This window comes from Mobula birostris, chromosome 5 (genome assembly GCF_030028105.1).
Source record: "Mobula birostris isolate sMobBir1 chromosome 5, sMobBir1.hap1, whole genome shotgun sequence".
In the NCBI taxonomy this organism is placed as follows: domain Eukaryota; kingdom Metazoa; phylum Chordata; class Chondrichthyes; order Myliobatiformes; family Myliobatidae; genus Mobula; species Mobula birostris.
Window position 1 is genome coordinate 1,249,077 of NC_092374.1, and position 21,444 is coordinate 1,270,520.

At 42.3% G+C, this 21,444-nt stretch overlaps 1 protein-coding gene across 4 annotated transcripts in view; it reads left to right on the forward strand.

The window, feature by feature from the left end:
- Nucleotides 1-21,444, forward strand: part of nipblb (NIPBL cohesin loading factor b) — a 502,440-nt gene that overhangs the window by 131,345 nt on the left and 349,651 nt on the right. For 3 of the 4 annotated variants that reach the window (XM_072257459.1, XM_072257461.1, XM_072257463.1), the window contains exons 4-7: nucleotides 6,349-6,479; nucleotides 7,637-7,748; nucleotides 13,097-13,251; nucleotides 13,935-14,060. In XM_072257459.1, coding sequence (XP_072113560.1) covers nucleotides 6,349-6,479; nucleotides 7,637-7,748; nucleotides 13,097-13,251; nucleotides 13,935-14,060 — 524 coding nt within the window. The remainder of the gene's footprint in view (nucleotides 1-6,348; nucleotides 6,480-7,636; nucleotides 7,749-13,096; nucleotides 13,252-13,934; nucleotides 14,061-21,444) is intronic. The other variant, XM_072257462.1, reaches the window with a different exon arrangement.

Here is a 21,444-nt window from a genome sequence, read left to right on the forward strand (position 1 = left end):
TGATCTTTGTGGGACACCACTAGTCACAGCCCTCCAATCTTAATGTACTCTCTCCAGTATGGCCCTCTGCCTTCTGCAGACAAGTTAATTCTGAATCTACCTGGCCAAACTTCCCTGGATCCCATGCCTCCTGACTTTCTGAATAAGCCTACCGTGTGGAACCTTGTCAAATGCCTTACTAAAATCCATGTAGATCATATCTACTGCACTACCCTCATCTATATGCCTGGTCACCTCCTCAAAGAACTCTATCAGGCTTGTTAGACGCGATCTGCCCTTCACAAAGCCATGCTGACTGTCCCTGATCAGACCATGATTCTCTAAATGCCCATAGATCCTATCTCTAAGAATCTTTTCCAACAGCTTTCCCACCACAGACGTAAGGCTCACTGGTCTATAATTACCTGGACTATCCCTACTACCTTTTTTGTACAGGGGGACAGCATTCGCCTACCTCCAGTCCTCTGGTACCATTCCTGTGGACAATGAGGATATAAAGATCCTAGCCAGAGGCTCAGCAATCTCTTCCCTCGCCTCGTAGAGCAGCCTGGGGAATATTCTGTCAGGCCCCGGGGACTTATCCGTCCTAACGTATTTTAATAACTCCATACCTTCTCTCCCTTAATCTACCAGATTGATTCCTGGGATGGCCGGACTTTCATATGATGAAAGACTGGATCGACTTGGCTTATACTCACTGGAATTTAGAAGATTGAGGGGGGATCTTATTGAAACGTATAGAGTTCTAAAGGGATTGGACAGGCTAGATGCGGGAAGATTGTTCCCGATGTTGGGGAAGTCCAGAACGAGGGGTCACAGTTTAAGGATAAAGGGGAAGCCTTTTAGGACCAAGATGAGGAAAAACTTCTTCACACAGAAAGTGGTGAATCTGTGGAATTCTCTGCCACAGGAAACAGTTGAGGCCAGTTCATTGGCTATATTTAAGAGGGAGTTGGATATGGCAGTTGTGGCTAAGGGGATCAGGGGGTATGGAGAGAAGGCAGGTACAGGGTTCTGAGTTGGATAATCAGCCATGATCATACTGAATGGCGGTGCAGGCTCGATGGGCGGAATGGCCTACTCCTGCACCTATTTTTCTATGTTTCTATGTTTGAATATCACCATGCTCCACAACATCAACCGCACTCATGTTGTCTTCACCGTCATCAAGTTCCCTCTCATTGGTGAATACCGAAGAGAAGTATTCATTGAGAATCTCGCTCACTTCCACAGCTTCCAGGCACATCTTCCCGCCCTTATCTCTAATCGGTCCTACCTTCACTCCTGTCATCCTTTTGTTCTTCACATAATTGAAGAATGCCTTGGGGTTTTCCTTTACCCTACTCGCCAAGGCCTTCTCATGCCCCCTTCTTGCTCTCCTCAGCCCCTTCTAAAGCTCCTTTCTTGCTATCCTATATTCCTCAGTAGACCCATCTGATCCTTGCATCCTAAACCTCATGTATGTTGCCTTCTTACACCTGACTAGATTTTCCACTTCACTTGTCACCCATGGTTCCTTCACCTTACAATTCTTTATCTTCCTCACCGGGACAAATTTATCCCTAACATCCTGCAAGAGATCCCTAAACATCAACCACATATCCATAGTACATTTCCCTGCAAAAACATCATCCCAATTCACACCTGCAAGTTCTATCCTTATAGCCTCATAATTTGTCCTTCCCCAATTAAAAATTTTCCTGTCCTCTCTGATTCTATCCTTTTCCATGATAATGCTAAAGGCCAGGGAGTGGTGGTCACTGTCTCCCAGATGCTCACCCAGTGAGAGATCCATGACCTGACCCGGTTCGTTACCTAATACTAGATCTAGTATGGCATTCCCTTTAGTTGGCCTGTCAACACACTGTGACAGGAATCCGTCCTGGACAGACTTTACAAACTCTGCCCCGTCTAAACCCTTGGAACTAATCAGGTGCCAATCAATATTAGGGAAGTTAAAGTCACCCATGATAACAACCTTGTTATTTTTGCACCTTTCCAAAATCTGCCTCCCAACCTGCTCCTTGGTATCTCTGCTGCTACCAGTGGGCCTATAGAATACTCCCAATAGAGTAACTGCTCCCTTCCTGTTCCTGACTTCCACCCATACTGACTCAAAAGAGGATCCTGCTACATTACCCATCCTTTCTGTAGCTGTAATAGTATCCCTGACCAGTAATGCCACCCCTCCTCCCCTTCCCCCCCCCCCATCCCTTTTAAAGCACTGAAATCCAGGAATATTGAGAATTCATTCCTGCCCTGGTGCCAGCCATGTCTCTGTAATGGCCACTACATCATAATTCCACGTATGTATCCAAGCTCTCAGTTCATCACCTTTGTTCATGATGCTTCTTGCATTGAAGTACAAGCACTTTAGCTCTTCTACCTTCCTACCTTTACACCCTTTATTCTGCTTCTCTTTCCTCAAAGCCTCTCTGTATGGTAGATCTGGCTTTACTCCATGCACTTCTTTCACTGCTGTATCGCTCCGGGTCCCATCCCCCTTGCAAATTAGTTTAAACTCTCCTGAACCATGCTAGCAAACCTACCTGCAAGGATATTGCTCCCCCTAGAGTTCAGGTGCAACCCATCCAATCTGTACACGTCCCACCTTCCCCAGAAGAGATCCCAATGATCCAAAAATCTAAAACCCTGCCCCCTGCACCAACTCCTCAGCCACACATTCAACTGTCATCTCCTCCAATTCTTACCATCACTATCACGTAGCACTGGCAGCAATCCTGAGAATGCCACCCTTGAGGTCCTGTTCTTCAGCTTTCTGCCTAGTTCCCGAAACTCACACTTCAGGACCTCATCTCTCTTCCTGCCTATGTTGTTGGTGCCAACATGTATCACGACTTCTGGTTGCTCTCCCTCTCGTACCAGGATGTTGTGCATCCGGTCAGGGACATCCTGGACCCTGGCACCCGGGAGGCAACAAACCATGCGGGTGTCCTTCTCACGTCCACAAAATCTCCTGTCTGCTCCCCTGACTATAGTGTCTCCAATGACGACAGCTCTCCTCTTCTCCGTCCCATCCTTCTGCACCACAGGGTCCGACTCAGTGCCAGAGGCCTTGCCACCGTGGCTCATACCTGGTCGGTCGTCCCCGCCAACTGTATCCAGGATGGTGAACTTATTATTCAGGAGAATGGCTACAGGGGTGCTCTGCACTACCTGTCTACTCACCTTCGCTTTCTCCAACTGACTGTCACTCAATGACTTGCTTCCGGCAGCCTAGGTGTGACTACCTTCCTGTAGCTCTCATCTATGGCTGCCTCATTCTCCCTTACGAGTTGAAGGACATCAAGCTGCTGTTCCAGATTCCTTACATGGTCTTCCAGATCGCCCAGCCGCATGCAGTTCTGGCAGATGTGACTCTGTGGGAGAGGGGAGTTCGTCCAAGACTGCCACATCTCACATGAGAGGTACATCACTGTCTCAGGAGGCATTGTAAAGACTAACTGCGAACAAGCTCGTCCTCTGCATTCTTGTTGAAGCCTCTCGAGTCAAAGCCTCAAAGCTCCAGTCCTTCACTGGCCCACTCACTCACTGGCCGCTTTCCACCAGTAAAACTTTTAACGAGGGCCGTCATGGTAGTTTCATCCAGAAGATTCAGGTAAAGGGAATCTATGGAGATTTGGTAGCCAAGACTGAGTAGAGGTCGTAACTCTGAGCCGAAGTCTCAACTTCCACTCTTAAAACTGACCCACTCTCGCAGTTATCACTCTACTTAACCTTGTTGTTCTTTCATTGCTTAAAATGCCCTCTAATTAGCCAGTCAATGAGACCTACCTTTATAAATGCTCCCACTCTCTCTCTTTTATAAGATAGAGGCAGGAGATGTAGGGTGGGTGTAGTTACCTCTCTTTACCAAGTCAGCGGAGTTCAAAATGAGGGCATTGATTTCAGGTTGTAATGTTCTACAGCAGGCAACTGGACTCTTCAGCCTAACGCATCCATGCCGACCAGATTTCTTATGTGAGCTAGTCCCATGACCAATACCCCTTTAAATCTTTCCAATCCATTACCTGTTCAGGGTTCTTTAAATACTGTAATTGTCCTTGCCTCTACCAATTCCTCTGGCAGCATGTCCCACCACCCTCTTGTGCTAGAGTCTCATCCCTACGCGACTTCCATGTCCATTCATCCCTCCCCACTGATGTCCCTCTTGGAACTTTTTCTTGTAAGTGGAATAAGTGCTTCACCTGCCCCTAAGCCTCCACCTTCACTACCATTCAGGGCCCCAAGCAGTCCTTCCAGGTGAGGCAACTACGCAACTGTGAGTCTGCTGGGGCCTTGCTATACTTGGTACCTCCGGTGTGGCCTCTTGTATATCAGTGACGCCGGGCGTAAATTGGGAGACCGCTTCGCTGAGCATCTGCTCTCCGTCCACCAGAACAACCGGGATTTTCCAGTGGCCACCCATTTTAATTCCACTTCCCATTCCCATTCCGATATGTCCATCCATCACCTCCTCCAAATGAGATATTAGGATAAGGCCACACTTAGGTTGGAGGAACAACAGCTTATATTCCGTTTGGGTAGCCTCCAACCTGATGACATGAACATTGATTTCTCAAACTTACGGTAATGCTAACATCCAACACCCCTTCACCATTTCCCGTCCCTTATCCCTCTCTCATGTTATCTCCTTGCCCGCTCATTGCCTCCCTCTGGTGTCCCCCCCACCTTCTTTCTTCCATGTCCTTCTGTCTCTTTCACCAATCAACTTCCTAGCCCTTTGTTTGCTTCATCCCTTCTGCTTCAAGTTTCACCTATCACCTGGTCAATACCCCTCTAAGTCTTTCCAACTTTCAAATCTACTTCTCAGCTTTTTTCTCCGGTCCTGTTGACTGTACTTTTTCCCATAGATGCTGCCTGGCCTGTTGAGTTCTTCCAACATTTTGTGTGTGTTGCTCCCTGTAGAATATTTTAGTTACAACATGATCTTCCAGCTCCTGTATTCAGTGCTCTGACTGATGATAAGCATGTTCTTCATCAGATGAACCTGTGTCAGTAAACTAGGTACTTGTACGTTTAGGTCTCAATGTTATACACTCACTGCCACTTTTATTAGGTACAGAAGTGGAACCTTGTGTGGTCTTCTGATGCTTCAAGTTTCAATGATATGTGTATTCACATATGCTTTTCTGTACACCACTGTGTGGCATGTGTTTATTTGAGTTACTCTTACCTTCCTTTCAGCTTGAACCAGTTCGGCTATTTTCCTCTCATTAACAAGGTGTTTTCACCCACGGAACTGCAGCTTGCTAGATGTTTCTTGTTTTTCCCACCATTCTCTGTAAACTTGAGACTTGTGTGTGAAAATCCCAGGAGGTTCTGAAGTTTGGTCTTGACCACGCTTTTATACATTGAGTTCTACCACATGGTTGGTTGATTAGAAATTTACATCAAAGAGCTAGTGTACAAAAATACCTGATGAGGTGGCTACAGATTGTATGTATCCTCTGCAACCCCACCATTCACTGAGATGTGCCTGCCCTGGGGAATGCCTTGGAAAATGCAACATTTAGCACTTGTCTGAGTTAAATTCCATCTGGCATCCTTTGGGTCACTCTGCAGTTGATGTAGATCATTTTGTAATCTGACATAATTTGGATTATTATGTGCAGTTTTGGTCATCTCCTTACAGGAAAGAAGTAAGTAAGCTTGAAAGGCTACAACAAAAGATATAAGGAGGTTGCAGCATCTGAGGAACCTGAATTGTAAGGAAAAATTGAATAGGTTAGGACTTTATTCCTTGGAACATAGAAGAATGAGAGATTTCATAGAGGTATACAAAATTATGAGGGGTATAGACAGGGTAAATGCAAGCAGGCTTTTTCCACTGAGGTTGGGTGGGACCCCAGCCAGCACAAGTGGTGCGTGCGAGCTCGATTTGAACATTTAAGAGAAGTTTTGATAGGAACATAGATGATACATGTATGGAGGCTATTCCTGGTGCAGGTCAATGGGAATAGGTACTTTAAATAGTTTGCCATGGACTCGATGGGCTGAAGGGGCTATTTCTGTCACTGAGACTCCATAACATTCAATTCCCATGACATCAACAATTTGTGTAGCACCCACAAATTTACTACTTCCTGAGTTTACTTAACTGCCGGACAAAGCATAAATGCAGTTAATTTTGTCCGTAGAATTTGCTGTTCTAAGGCAGGGGTTCCCAACCTGGTGTCCACATACCCTTCGATTAATTGCAGGGGTCCATGCCATAAAAAAAAAAGAGTTGGGGATCTGTATTGTAATGTATCACTATTATTTAAAAAAAATAGTAAAAGTAAAATTGAAAGATAAATTGTTTAAAGGGATTTGTTCTTTTTATAGAGAGCTGAAGGATAACCTTGGCAGTGATGATCCAGAGGGTGATATTCCAGTTCTTCTGCAGGCTGTGTTGGCCAGAAATCCCAATGTCTTCAGGGAGAAAAGCATGCAGAACCGATATGCAGTGCCAACTGGTGAGTAGTTTATATAGAGAAAACTCTGGATATGTTGCTGATTCAATGAAACTATTTTTCAGTGCTTAGGATTTTAATTAGGAATTTTGGTGATTCCATTCAGTAATTCAATTTTTCATCATTAATTATTCAGACATGCTGAATAATTAAAAACCTTTATGTAGCATTTCTTATTTCTAAATTGGGAATGAAATTTCACTGTTTTGTACACCTTGGAATGGAACTTTTAACTGTCTTTAGTCCAAAGAATGGGGTCAATTAGTAGTCATATCAATGAGAGGGGTTTGTGCAAAATTTAACCTTGATTATTTGAAGTTAGCTGCTGAATGAGCAGCTCTCTGAGGTCTGCCCAGATGATGATACCAGATATAACAAGGAGACACATGGTCATTTGAACATTGTTAAATTAATCACTTCTTAAGACATTGCATAGTTGGAATTGGAAAATTCCTGTGGATTTAAAATTACTTAAACTTAATATGGCACATAATTTAGTACCAGTTTTAAAAAAAAGTAAATTGCAATTCTGATTAGCACAACCAAGCCGTAGGGAAAATCTGTGGGGACTGCTACTGTTGGATTTTTAATAATCTCCCTAGCACGTGGCTGTTGACTGAATGGGAGTAACAATCTGGAGATGCAAATTCTAGTTGGGGAATTTTAGATTGTGCTATAAAATCTACTGAATTGTCAAAAACTTGTTCACTGATGTCCATTAAGGAGGGAAGCCAAATGGATCTTATCCAGTATGGCTGATGGCTCCAGACCTAAATGGCTATTTAATTCCAGGGCAGTAATTGCTGGCTTGACCAGCATTGCCGATGTGAACAAAAAAAGAAGCCCTGTTTCATCATCATTTCGTTTTAAGACTTGAATCATATGTTGACAGTCTCCTCTCTGAAGCTGTTTATTTAAAAAAATCACATCAGATTAGTTCTTAATGTCCTGACAATATTTATCCTTCATTAAAGCACTTTGTTGATTTTCGGATTGTGCAATGTACAAATTGGCTGCCTAGTTTTCCTGCAAAATGCATAATTCCATTGCTATATGTAATGCACTGGGATTAAAACTGTTTTGGACATCCTGAGGTCATGAAAGGTACTTTATAATTGAGAGTTTGTGTGGCTTCACTGTATGAACATGCTGTGTTTCAGGTATCATGCAGCAACAGATCATCCAACAGTACAAATTACCCCAGAATTCAATTCACGGAAGCCCTGCATCCTCCACATTTCAGCAGTCCACAATCTCACACAGTCCTTCCAGGTAATGTGCATCATGACACTAGAATCTCCAGGTCTTATAGTGACTTATTTAAAAAATTACATTTTAATGGTTGTGTGCAATTTTCATTCATAACATGAATAATAGAAACAGAGCAAGCCACATGGCCCTTTTGAGCCAGCTCCATCAATCAATACAATCATAGCTGAACCTCCACCTCATCCTCTTGCCTGATAGGTCCCCATAACAATCCAAAAATCACCTTATCCTGGCCTTGAATACATGTGACAACTGGGCATGACTTCCATCGATTTATAACATTCAGTTCAAAAAGCTGACCTTCACCCCCCACTTATTCAGAAAGGCAGCAGTACACCATTCCCACCCCCTTATTATCCAACCAGAGTGCCATACAGCACAGAGACAGGCCATTTGGCCCACTGTGTTCTTCTCAAAGATCAAGTGTTTATCTGTATTAATCGCATGGCCCATCACATTTTCTGTAGCCTTCTAGGCTTTGGCATTCAACTCTCCAAGTACTTGAGAGCTCCTGCTTACATAGTTCACAGTGCTTTCAACTATCTTTTGGGTTAAAAAAAAATCAGATCTGCTCTAAGTCTGACTCTTTATCCATTACTTTAATCCAATGTCAGTAGAAAATAATTCCTCATTGCATGGGTGTCTAAAACTAATGATTTTCCTATTGTCTACCAATGTCTCTCATAATTTTGTATACTTCTATCAGAATTGCCAGCTTCCTTCCCTTTGAAAACACATCCATCCTATCCTGTTTTTTTGAAACTGAAATATTCCATTGAGACAACCCGGTTAATCTCCTCTGCCTTCCCTCCTGTGCAGCTACATTCTCCTTAAACTGTGGTGACCAGAACAACTCAGTGCTCCAGCTATGGCCTAAGAACTACTTTATAAAATTGTTTCCTAACCTCAGTCTGTGTGCCCCAGCCGCCGCATGTGTCCCATATGCTACCTTTGTCACTTTTATCTGCCTGTGCTGCTGCTTTGCAGAATCTATATATTATACATGTGGGTCTTTCAATTCCTCAATGTTTCCTCATGTCCTCCCATTCATTGTGCACGTCATCTCAATGCATGACCTCCCACTTAGCAGGATTAATTTCCACCTGCCGTTGCTCTGCCCATCTTGTCAATAAGTCGGTATAATCCTGTAGGCTACTAATGCCCTCGTTATGAACATCATCAATATTCTTTATGATTTGCGAACTTAATGATCATATCTCTTGACATACAAATCAGAATCGGTAATGTAAAGCAGTAGGGGTCCCAGCACATTGCTTGGTACACCAATCATCATACAAAAACCTTTTACCACAGGTTTCTATCTCCAATCAGCTTTGGGGCTTTAGATCCAGTTTATCGATATGACCTGGATTTCTTGGGCTCTGACCTGTCACTGCAGTGGTCCTTGTGGGACCTTGTCGAGGTCTTACTGAAGTCTATGTAGACTTCATTGACAACATTGCTTTTTATTATGCATAATGCATTTTTAGTCATTGATCAGGTCCTCTTCATAACAAAATCCCCCTGACTAGCTTTGATTAATCCCAGTCATTCCAGTATAGATTAATAATGAGCCTCAGATTTTTTTCCAATAACTTCCATACCATTAACATTAGTCTCACAGGATCACAGTCCTGTAATTACCTGGTTTATTCTCGTACCCCCTCATGTTTAAAGGTTTAACATCTACTGTCCTCCTGTCATTCAGTACCTTTGTGTGGCTAGTTAATATTTAAAACTCTGTGTTGGGGCCTGCATGTCTCCTTCCTCATTCCTTATAGCTTCCTGATGCGCATCCATGTAGAAAACCTTTTGGTATCTACCTTCTCTGATCCCGTATATCTGAGTTCACTTTGCCCTTGTGCACTTTAGTGCATGTAGGCCAGTCTTGGACCTGTCCTGTGAAGAAGAAATTGCATATTCATTCACGGATGTGGAGACCAGAAGTTGTTTCATCAAAGCTCTATAAAACCTCAGCAAGACTTTCTCTTTTTCTATTCCGGTGCCCTGGAAAATAAAAGACACGGTATCATCAGGCTTTTAATATGTTCCTGAATCTTTCTGCATCTCAAAGTTTGTGCACCCTATTTTCTGAGCATCAGAGTTTGCAAGGTTCTATTACCACAATAAGTAACCTTTGATTTCCCACATTATACATTTGCTGTCTTTTAGTATGCTTGCTTAACCTCCCTGTGACCCTCTGCAGCTTCTGTGCCTCTTTACAGCTCACTTCCCACTTGGTTTTGTCATATCAGAAACCTAGATATGTTATGCCTTTTTATAAAAGTCATCAGCATGAATCTTAGATTTTTTGAGGGCCCAGTACCTATCTATGTTGCCTCAGTAATAACGATGTGGTAATCTGAAAACCTGAGGACAGTTTATCATCCTTCACTGACCCAAAAATCTACCCTACTGATAATCTCCTCAAAAGTGTTTCTTAGACTTGTCAAACACCCTTCCTCCTATCTTTGCAGTTAAGCCTCTAGATGGAACTAAGGTTTCATCAACTTTCAAAGTTTCGCTACCCCCCCTGAAGATTCTGGTCAAGCTTGCAGATTCTCCTGAGTTCAGTGACTGTAGATTTTTCTTTAGTGACAACTAGGAGGGGGTGTGAACGAAAGTTTTGCTTCCTTCGGCTGCACACAGACAATTTCATTAAATGTTTTTGTATTTACTATGTTTACATTGTCAGAGAGTTAAGGACTTGTTTTTCTTTCTCAAGCTCCCTCTAATGACTTTTATAATTCAATAGTGTAATTCCCTTGATTGTTTTTTTTTGAAAGTTTATTTCTGATGAATACTTTTCACTGTACAAATTTACATAATGGAGCTGTGCACCATTCTGTTCCCACCACCACCACCACTGCCACCACTTTGGTTAACAAGAATAAGATTTAAACCCCTTTTGGAGTAGTCTCTCAAATTCTCAAGTCTTGAGTGCGTGGAATGGACCCATGCAATGTTATTAGAAATGTACAAGAAAAATGCTTTGAGATTTTGTAAACTGTTTAGGGCTGCGTTTCAAGATTCTTTTCCCAGTTGTGAGGCAGTATTCATAGAATCACAGTCTCGTATCATCACATTTGACCTATACCAGCTTTATACATGGAACATGCATAACCAAGCAGATAAACAGATGTGCATGTTTCCTGCTTCTATATCACATTACAACAAAAGCGTGCTGCCTCCCCTTTATAAAATTTACCATTTGGTGACATGGTTTCACTTAGTTTGCATTCTCTGCATTTAAGCCCTCCCCATCACTCACACTCCCTACCAGTCATCACTCTCCACTAGAGTCTCATAGACTCTGATTATACGTTCATTGCCTGCTGCTTGCTCGGGCTTTATCATCTGCCTTCCATACTTTATATATATTAATGAAAAGACATTCATTCTCTTACTACCCATGTCTTTGAAACTCCACTGAAAGTCTTTCAGAAATATCTGGTAACCTGCTGTTTAGCCACTTAAAATTGCTTAGCATCATTTAAACCCCTAATACATTTAAATTTCAATCTCATTGAGTAAGTGCCCACCATCCCTGGTGGCGTCTACTGCTCATGTTTGATTTATAGTGAGGTACTTCAATATGGACTGTCCAGGAACAACTAAATTTAATCCTTCATCCTGACTTAAATGTAAACCTTTCTGAAACTATGCTGCACTTTCTGCTGGGTGCGGAAGCCAATGGCCATTTCTTTACAAAATTTCAGACAGACTGCAACTTGATCACAATCTGACTAGATGCAACTTGGATAAAGGCAAATATGCTGAAAATCTGAAGTTTAAAGAAAATATATGGTTTACTGTGGTTTGTTGAATTTACAGTATTTTGATTTTTAAAAAAAATTTAATAAGATTGAAACCCCAAGTGGAAGTACTTGAGTCCAGCTAGTTTTCGAAATTACAAAACATTGAAGGTTAGTGATACCAAATGGCTCTGTAGGAAGAAAGTGAGAGCAATACACTTGGTCTCAGTAGAAGTTCTCTTTGAGAGCAGTCATCTCAGTTTGTAAACAGGATGTCTCCCTCTTATGTAACTAAGTGAGAGAAAGAAACCTAACATTTCTTGTTGGGAAATGGTGTTTAATTAAGCATGGAGTGGCTGAACTCTTAGTGGTTTTTCAGTTGATCAGTGAGGCTGAGTACAGATTTGTAATGAGCTAACTTAACAAAGTTGGATACTTTTGGAGAGGTAATTGAAATATTGCTTAGGGCATTTCTGTAGGTGTTTGTTATTTTGATTTCAAGAGGCAAATTTTATAAAGTCCCTTGTAGGATATTGGTGTCTACTTTTGAAACTTCAGGAGTTGTTCTGACTTTTACGATTTGTATCAGAAATCAGCTATGATAATGTAGAATGACAGAATTGCCCCTAGAAGCTTAGTGGCCTCCTGACATTAGACTCACAGGCTGGCTTATTCCTGCTGCCCCTCATAATTAAAGGTTCAAGATGTGCAGCTTTGTTTCTTCCCATCTTTTTGATTTGATGGGTATGGTAAAAACAAATTATGTTATTTATTTTTATGCTGAGCTTAGCCTGCATAAAACAAGTAACACTATTTTATTTGAAAAATTCTGGAGTGGTTAATAGTGCAGAAGTTGTGAAATTACAGCAGCTATCTTTTGGTAGTTAATGTTTTGAAGTAAGCAGTACTCATGGACTTTATGGAAGAGACAAAGATACATTTCCTATGTGGGCTGAGTTAACTTGTACCAGTCATCGTATAGAAGTTCAGAGAATAGCTTAGCCTGAAATAGGCAGACAAATCACCTTATAGCTAGCCCGATGTTATTGAGATAAGGATGTGGAGTAAAGGGGTCCTCTTGCAGAGAAATGGAGTTGTCGAGAGTACAAGAGATGAGCTTTTAACCTATAAAGTCGATGCCAGCTATTAGCAGAGTAAAACTTTTGACTCTGAATCCCTCTGTTATCCAATTCTTTCTTCCTACTACTGTTACAGAGAGTGAATCTATCCTTTAATTGTTGAGCATTTGGGAGTGGGGAGGGGCAGTAGTTCTCCGGTTAGCTTTTTTAAATGTGCCTTGATCTTGTCTTTTTTCAACCACCTTTGTTCCAAAGAGAATATCAATAGCATCTTCTCCAATTAACTTTGTAGCTGAGATCATCTTGTTCTTAGTCAGTTGAGAGCAATGCATCAATACAGTGAAGAGAGGTAATGCAAATAGCAGAGGAAAGAGTTCAGCAGTGAATAGTGAACTTTGAACTAGTTATTGTTTTATGAAGACAAAACCACTTGCTATTTGATTTTGCAGCTGCTTGCTATGGATGAGCTGCATAAATGTGGGAATTTGGGTAAACAATGTTTTCTATTTGTCTACAGTCGGTTTGCACCACCTCAGTCAAGTTCTACCAACAGATACATGACTCAACAGAACAGTCCTGTGCCCAGTCCATACGCTCCCCAGAGCCCTCCTGGTTACATCCAATATCCACAGCATCCTCCAAGCTACACACAGCATCAGCAAATTCAGCAAGGTAAGCACTGAGAGAATTTTCGTTATATTTAGTAACATGCAAGCATGTATGTGTTAATACAAATGCATTGTTACTCCACAACCGATCAGTAGGAACTGTTTTCCCACATTGCACCGCTGTTTAGAATCTTTGGGTTATCTGCCTGCACAAATTAAAAATTTTATGATGGAAGATGAATTCCTAACCAGGATTCTAGATGGGTTGGATACCACGTCATACTTGATTAACTCTTGATACTAAAGTAATGGTACATTCATGGCGCTTTTCCAGATAGGAGGTATTCGGTGTGTAAATGAACCTTAAGGATCACACAGTTGGATGAGATGGACCTTCTGAAAGGCTCCCATAAGCCCCACATACAAAATCCATGTTTCCATAGAGTTGGTGTGTTTTCTCTTCATCTACAAATTCTCTTAGAGTTGGTTAAAAGCTCTCCCCATGACTGCTTCCTCCCACTTCTCAGCAAGGCTGTTTCTTCCTATGAAGCCTGTCTTTGCTGTGCTGTCTGAATCAACAAGAAGATAACATTAAAGAAGCCCAATTTTAGCAAGACTTATTTTGGAGTAAACAATATTCTTCCTACCTGCATTTAAGGTGAAATTTTCTGGGCTGGGTGGGTGAGAGAAGAATGAGATGGGTCATAATTCTTGCTCAGTTCTGAATTCTTGTTTTTCCATCCTTAGAGTTGCATGGTTCCCCTCTGGTATCAGGTCCTACATATTCTGGGAGTCCTCAGAGACCTGTGCAACCCTGTCTGATAGTCCAGACTCAGCCTTCTCCTCAGCAACAGCAGTCAACTTCCACATTAGGTAAAGAATGCACCATTTCAGTTGTCCTGCATAATTCTAGCAGGGCATGAAATAAGTGGAGAAGTGTGGCAAATGCTTGTGCAATATCAAGAACTGACATTACAGTATACAGCTTAGTTGGGGTAGGAGAAGCAAGTGGAACACACCAATTCTATCTCCTGATGAGTTAGAATATTCTCTGCAAATGTGTACTGCTGCTTCATTTAAAAATGAGTACAAATTCCTGGCAGTTGACACATCCCTGTCATTACATTAATTAGCTTGTTTACTTTGGAGTATCTTTGGTTTAATTTCATTTGTCAGTGAGAATCACCTTGAGATCTTTTGGTTAACTAGTGTTCTAGTAAAATTCAGCTTAGTTCCATTCCTGAAGAGTTGCCCAGTGCAGAATCATGCTGTTCAGCACCAACTTGTCCATGCCAACAAAATTGCCTATCTAAGCTAGTCTTATTTGCCTGTAGTTTGTCCATATCCTTCTATTGTATCTGCCATTACCACTTCCTCTGGTAGCTTGTTTCATATGTCTACACCCTGTGTGTAGGAAAACCTTGCCCATCAAGCCCCCTTTCAATTGTTCTGTTCTCAACTTAAATCTGTATTCTCTAGTTTTAGACTTTACCATGCTGGAAAAATACCAGTCAAACCCATCCAGGTAAAAAAAAAATGCTCCAAACCTATCCAGTTTATCCTTGGGACTCAGGCCCTCCTGTCCTGGCAGCCAACTTTATAAATTTTTTTTGTATCCTTTCCAGGTTAATCTCATCCTTCCTACAAAAAAGTGATTAGAACTCCAGGTGCAATCTCATCAAAGGCTAGTACATCTATAACATGATGTCCCAACTCTTTACTCGATTCTCTCATTGATGAAGGCAAGTGTGCTGCCTTCCCTACTTTGTCTCTCCATGTCACCATTTTTAGGGAATTATTTACTTAGGCATCCACAGGTGACTACGTTTAACAGCAGTAACCAGGGCCCTGCCGTTTATATGTCCTGCCCTGGTTTAATTTTGAAAATGAAACACTTTGCACTTATCCAATTTTAAATTGCATCTGCCATTGCTTTGCCCACTTTCCAAATTAATGAAGATCTTGTAACTTTAGATAACTACCTTCACTATCCATTATGCCATCAACTTTGTTGTCATCCACAAATCATCCAGATGCCATCTGCATTCTCTGCCAAATTATTAATATCGATGATTACAAGTCAATGTGTTGTCAGTAAGACAAGCATCAAAGCAACAGTCTGAATAATCTTTTTATATATTTCAAGTAGATGTAATGAAAAGCAAACTCATGGTTAGTAACACATTCCAAGTGAGCTTATGGCATGGATACATTATATAATTAAAACTATCTTTCGGTGGTGCAGTCGAATAGTCAAATTGGCGTAAGATTTCATAAGTCCAGGAAAATAGTAATAGGCACCCATTAGTCTCGTGAGACCAGGCCTGGGCAAGGTTGTATGGAAGACCAGCAGTTGCCCCTGCTGCAAGTCTCTCCTCTCCACGTCACCGATGTTGTCCAAGGGAAGGGCATTAGGACCCATACAGCTTGGCACCGGTGTCGTCGCAGAGCAATGTGTGGTTAAGTGCCTTGCTCAAGGACACAACACGCTGCCTCAGCCAAGGCTCGAACTAGCGACGTTCAGATCACTAGACGAACACCTTGACCACTTGGCCATTGCCAATACTAGTCCAGGAAAAAGAGAATTTAAAAAAAGGAGCTTTTGTGGGATTTCGGCATTTTTCGGCATGCAATTACAGTCAAATTTGTGGAGGAGGCCTCACGCAGGGGTGGGGGTTGGGAGAGATTTAAAAGCTTTCATGGGTTTATAGTGGTGCACTTCCAGTGAAATTGACAGAGGAGGCCTCATGCAGATCCGGAGGAGAGAGAGAGACTTTAAAAAATAGCTTTCGTGGGATTTTGGTGTCTTATTCACAGTCAAATCAGGGAGGATGCTTCATGGAGAGAGATTTGAGAAAGGAGTTTTTGCAGGATTTCACAGGTGAGTCACAGTTGAATCAGCATAGGAGGCCTCACGCAGGTCCGGGAGAGAAAGATTTACAAAGGAAGCTTTTGTGGGATTTTGGCTATTTTTGGTGGTGCAGTCACTATTCATTAGCAAGGGCAAATAAAAATAAAGCAGCGGCAATTGAAGCGGCCATTTGTGGAGCAGCCATTGTGAGAGTAGACCATGGTTAGATTAGGGAGGCTTTGACTCATCAGGCTTCGGTGAGAACAGGATTGGGTGAGGTAAGTATTTGGTGAGTTTCATCTTCTTTGTTCTTCACTCTTTATCTATTAGTGCATAGTTAGAGCCATGAGAATGGCTCCGGGGCTGTATTTTCTTCTTTGTGTGAGATTGGGAATTCTCAGAGACCTCCAGCTCCTCAGAGAACCTGTTAAGCAACTACAGCTGCAGTTTGATGACCTTCAGCTCGTATGGGAAACAGAGGAGCTGATGGATAGGAGCTACAGGAAGGTAGTCAAGTAGGAGGAGGGAGGTGAATGAGTGACTGTCAGAAGAAGGAAGGTAAATGGCAGCCAGTACAGAGTACCTCTATGGCTTTTCCCCTCAATAATAAATTTAACATTTTCAATACCTTTGAGAGGGGTGACCTACCGGGGGATGGGAGCCGCAGTGACTGGGTCTCTGACGCTGTGGCTCAGAAGGACGGGTGAGGAGAGGACTGTGAAAGTGATAGGGATTCCATAGTTAGAGGAGTGGTTGCGATAGAGACACCCAGATGGTATGTTGTCTCCCAGGTCAGGGACATCTTGGATTGGGGCCACAACATTCTAGAAAGGGTGGGTGAGTAGCCTGAAGTCTTGGTACATATTGGCACCAATAACATATGGGAAAAGGGTGCTGAAGAGAGAATTGAGGGAGCTAGGTAGACAGCTGAAAAGCAAGACCTCCAGGGTAGCAACCTCTAGATTGCTGCATGTACTAGGGACCAGTGAGGGTAAGAATAGGATGTTTTGGGAGTTCAATGTGTGGCTGAGAAACTGTTGCAGGGGCAGGGTTTCGGAGTTCTGGATCATTGGGATCTCTTCTGGGGAACGTACGACTTGAAGAAAAGGGGCAGGTTACACCTGAACCTAAGGGGGGAACCAATATCCTTGCAGGCAGGTTTGCTAGAGTTATTGGGGAGGATATAAACCAATTTGGCAAGGGGTTGGGAACCGGTGATAGGGCTGTTGGTTTACAGGTGGAGGCAGTAGGTAGTGAGACTGTCAAGAAGGACAGGCAGATGATTGGGCAGAATAGCAGTCAGTGGGATGAATTGCAGTGCAAAAAGATGACAATCTAAAAGGCTGACAGACACAGGACTAAAGATGTTAAATTTGCATGCATGCAGTGTACGGAATAAGGTTGATGATCTTGAAGCACAGTTAGAAATTGGCAGATATGACGTGGGCATCACTGAGTCATGGCTGAAAGAAAATCTATAGCTGGGAGCTTATCACTGAAGGATCTACGTTGTATCATAAGGGCAGGCAGAGAGGGTGGCATGGCTCTGTTGATAGAAAGAAGTCAAATCCTTCGGTGACATAGGATTGAAAGATGAAGAATCCTTGTTGGTAGAATTAGACAATAGACAATAGGTGCAGAAGTAGACCATTCGGCCCTTCGAGCCTTTAGCAAAGGTAAAGATGCTCTGATGGAAGTTATACACAGGCCTCCCTCCGAACGGTAGCCAGGATGAGCTACAAATTACAACGGAATAGAAAAGGCATGTCAAAAGGACAATGTTACAATAGTCATGAGGGATTTCAATATGCAATTAGATATTGGAAAATCAGGTTGGTGCTGGATTACAGGAGGGGGAATTTCCAGAGTACCTACGAGATGGCATTTTTTGAACATCTTGTTGTTGAGCCCACTAGGGAGTCAGCTATTCTGGATTGGGTGTTGTGCAATGAAACAGATGTGATTAAGGAGATTAAGATAAAGGAGTAAGTGATCATAATATGTTAGAATTCACCCTGAAATTTGAGAAGGAGAATCTAAAGCCAGATGTATCAGTATTACAGTGAGTAAAGGGAATTACAGTGGCATAAGAGAGTTGCAGGCCAAGGTTGATTGGAAAGGGACACTAGTAGGGACGGCAGCAGAGCAGCAATGGCTGGAGTCTCTAGGAGCAATTCGGAAGATGCAGGGAGATAAGAGGTACTCCAAAGGCAGGATGACGCAACCGTGGCTGATAAGGCAAGTCAAGGCTAAAATCCAAAGAGTGAGCATATAATAGTTCAAAAATTAGTGGGAAGTTAGAAGATTGGGAAACTTTTTAAAACCAACAGAAAGCAATAAAAAGCCATAAGGTGGGAAAGGATGAAATATGAAGGTACGTTAGCCAGGTAAGTTTCTTCAGATACATAAAGTATAAAAAAGGTGAGTGTTTGGACCACTGGAAAACGATCCTGTAGCAGTAGTAATGGGGGAACAAGGAAATGGTGAACTAACTGAATATGTATTTTACACCAGTCTTCACTGTGGAAGATGCTAGCAGCAGGCCAAAAGATTCAGTGGGCAGAAGTGAGTGTCATTACTATTACTAGGGAGAAGAAGTGTGTAAAGATGAAAGATCTGAAGATAGATAAGTCACCTGGACCTGATGAGTTCTGAAAGATGTAGCTGAAGGATAGAGTTACCTGAAGGTTCTGAAAGATGTAGCTGAAGATATTATAGAGGCATCAACAGATGCTGACATGGTACTGGAGAACTGGAAAATTGCAAATGTTGTTCCACTCTTTACAAGGGAAAAAGGCAGAAGGAAGAAAATTTTAAGTCAGTTACCTCGACTAAAGTGGTTGGAAAGATGTTGGAGTCTATTGTTAGGGATTGAGTTTTGGTGTACTTGGAGACAGATGATTGAATAAGCCATTGTCAGGGCAAATCTTGCCTGACATATCTGTTGGAATTCTTTGAGGAAATAACAAACAGGATAGACAAAGGAGAATCAGTGGATGTTGTGTACTTGGATTTTCAGAAGGCCTTTGACGAGACTGGTAACAAGATAAGAACCCATGGTATTACAGGAAAGATACTAGCATGAATGAAGCAGTGGTTGATTGGCTGGAGGTAAAAAGTGGGAATTAAGGGAGCTGTTTCTGATTGGCTGCTAGTGACTAGTGGTGTTCCATGAGTCTGTGTTGGGACTGATTTTTTTTATATATGTCAGTGATTTGGAGGAAGGAATTGATGGCTTTGAACCAGGTTTGTTATAAATCGAGAAGAGAGCAGGAAATGAAAGGAAATTATAGACCAGTGAGTCTTTGTTTAGTAGTTGGAGAAGTTCCTGAGAGGCAGGATTTATGAGCATTTGGAGAGACATAATCTGATTCGGGATAGTCGGCATGGCTTTGTCAAGGGCAGGTCATGCCTTATGAACCTGATTTAATTCTATAAGGAGATAACAAAATACATTGAAGGTATAACAGCGGATGTAGTGTATATGGATTTCAGTATTTCCTGAGGTATCCCATGCAAGGTTCATTCAGAAAGTAAAGAGGCATGGGATCCAAGGAGGCCTTGCTTTGTGGATCCAGAATTGGCTTGCCCACAGGAGGCAAAGGGTGGTTGTAGATGGCTCGTATTCTGCATGGAGGACAGTGACCAGTGGTGTTCTGCAGGGATCTGTTTTGGGACCCCTCCTCTTGTGGTTTTTATAAATGACCTGGATGAGGAATTAGAAGGCTGGGTTAGTAAGTATGCTGATGACACTAAGGTTGGGGGTGTTGTGGATAGTCTAGGTGGTGGCCAGAGGTTACAGCGGGACAGTGATAGGATGCAGAACTGTGCTGAGAAGTGGCAGATGAAGATCAGTCTAGATAAGTTTGAAGTGGTTCATTTTGGTAGGTTAAATTTGAAGACAGAATATAATATTAATGGTAAGACTCTTGGTAGTCTGGACGATCAGCAGTATCTTGGGGTCCATGTTGATAGGACACTCAAAGCTGCTGCGCAGGTTGATGGTATTGTTAAGAAGGCATGCGGTGTGTTGGCCTTCATCAACCGTGGGATTGAGTTCAAGAGCCGTGAGGTTATATTACAGCCATATAAGACCTTGGTCAGACCCCACTTGGAGTACTGTGTTCAGTTCTGGATGCCTCACTGCAGGAAGGATGTGGAGTGCAGAGGAGATTTACAAGAATGTTGCCTGGACTGGAGGGTGTACCTTATGAGAATATGTTGAGTGTACTTGGCCTTTTCTCCTTGAAGCGACGAAGGATGAGAGGTGACCTGATAGAGGTGTATAAGATGATGAAAGGCATTGATCATGTGGATAGTCAGAAGCTTTTTCCCAGGGCGGAAATGGCTAATACGAGGGGGCATAGTTTTAAGGTGCTTGGAAGCAGGTACAAGGGGGATGTCAGAGGTAAGTTTTTCCCAGAGGGTGGTGGGTTCGTGGAAGTCACTGCCAGCGACAGTGATAGAGGTGGATATATTAGGATTTTTAAGAGACTCATGGATAGGTGCACAGAGCTTGGAAAAATAGAGTGCTGTGCGGTAGAAAAAGCCTAGGCAGTTTCTCGAGTAGATTACGTGATCGGCACAACATTGTGGGCCGAAGGGCTTGTAATGTGCTGTAGATTTCTATGTTTCCATGAGAGACATTTTACTCAAATTTACTCCTATACTGCTTGCAGAGAAAACTATTAGTTGTAAAGGAAAACCTATGCTATATCTTTTTCTTTATTTTGAGCTCTCAAAAAGGAGGATTGTTTTATGTTGATTCAATGCATTTGAACACTAATATTAATACACATCAATCAGATTTGATACCACCAGCATATGTCATGAAATTTATTAACTTTGCGGCAGCAGTACAATGACAAATGAATATAGAGGAAAAAAGAGATACATTAAGTATGTATGTGTCTATTAAATAGGTTAAAATAACTTGTGTGAAATAACAGTAATAAAAAAGTAGCAAGGTAGTTTTCATGGATTTAATGTCCACTTAGAAATTGGATGGCAGAAGGGAAGATGATGTCCCTGAATCACTGAGCATGTACCTTCAGGCTTCTGCACCTCCTTCATGATGATAACAATATGAAGAGGGCATGCCCTAGGTGGTTGAGATCCTTAATGATGGATGCCACCCTCCTAAGGCGGTGCTCCTTGCAGACGTCTTGGATGCTATGGAAGCTGGTACCCATGATAGAGCCGACTAACTTTACAAGTTTCTGCAACTTCTTTCAATCTTGTGCAGTTACCCCTTCATACCAGATAATGATGCAACCAGTTAAAATGGTCTCCGAGGTACGTTTGTAGATGTTTTCGAGTGTTTTAGTTGACAAACCAAATCTCCTCAAACCCCTAATGAAATATAGCCCTTGTCTTGCCTTCTTTATAGCTGGGACCAGATTAGTC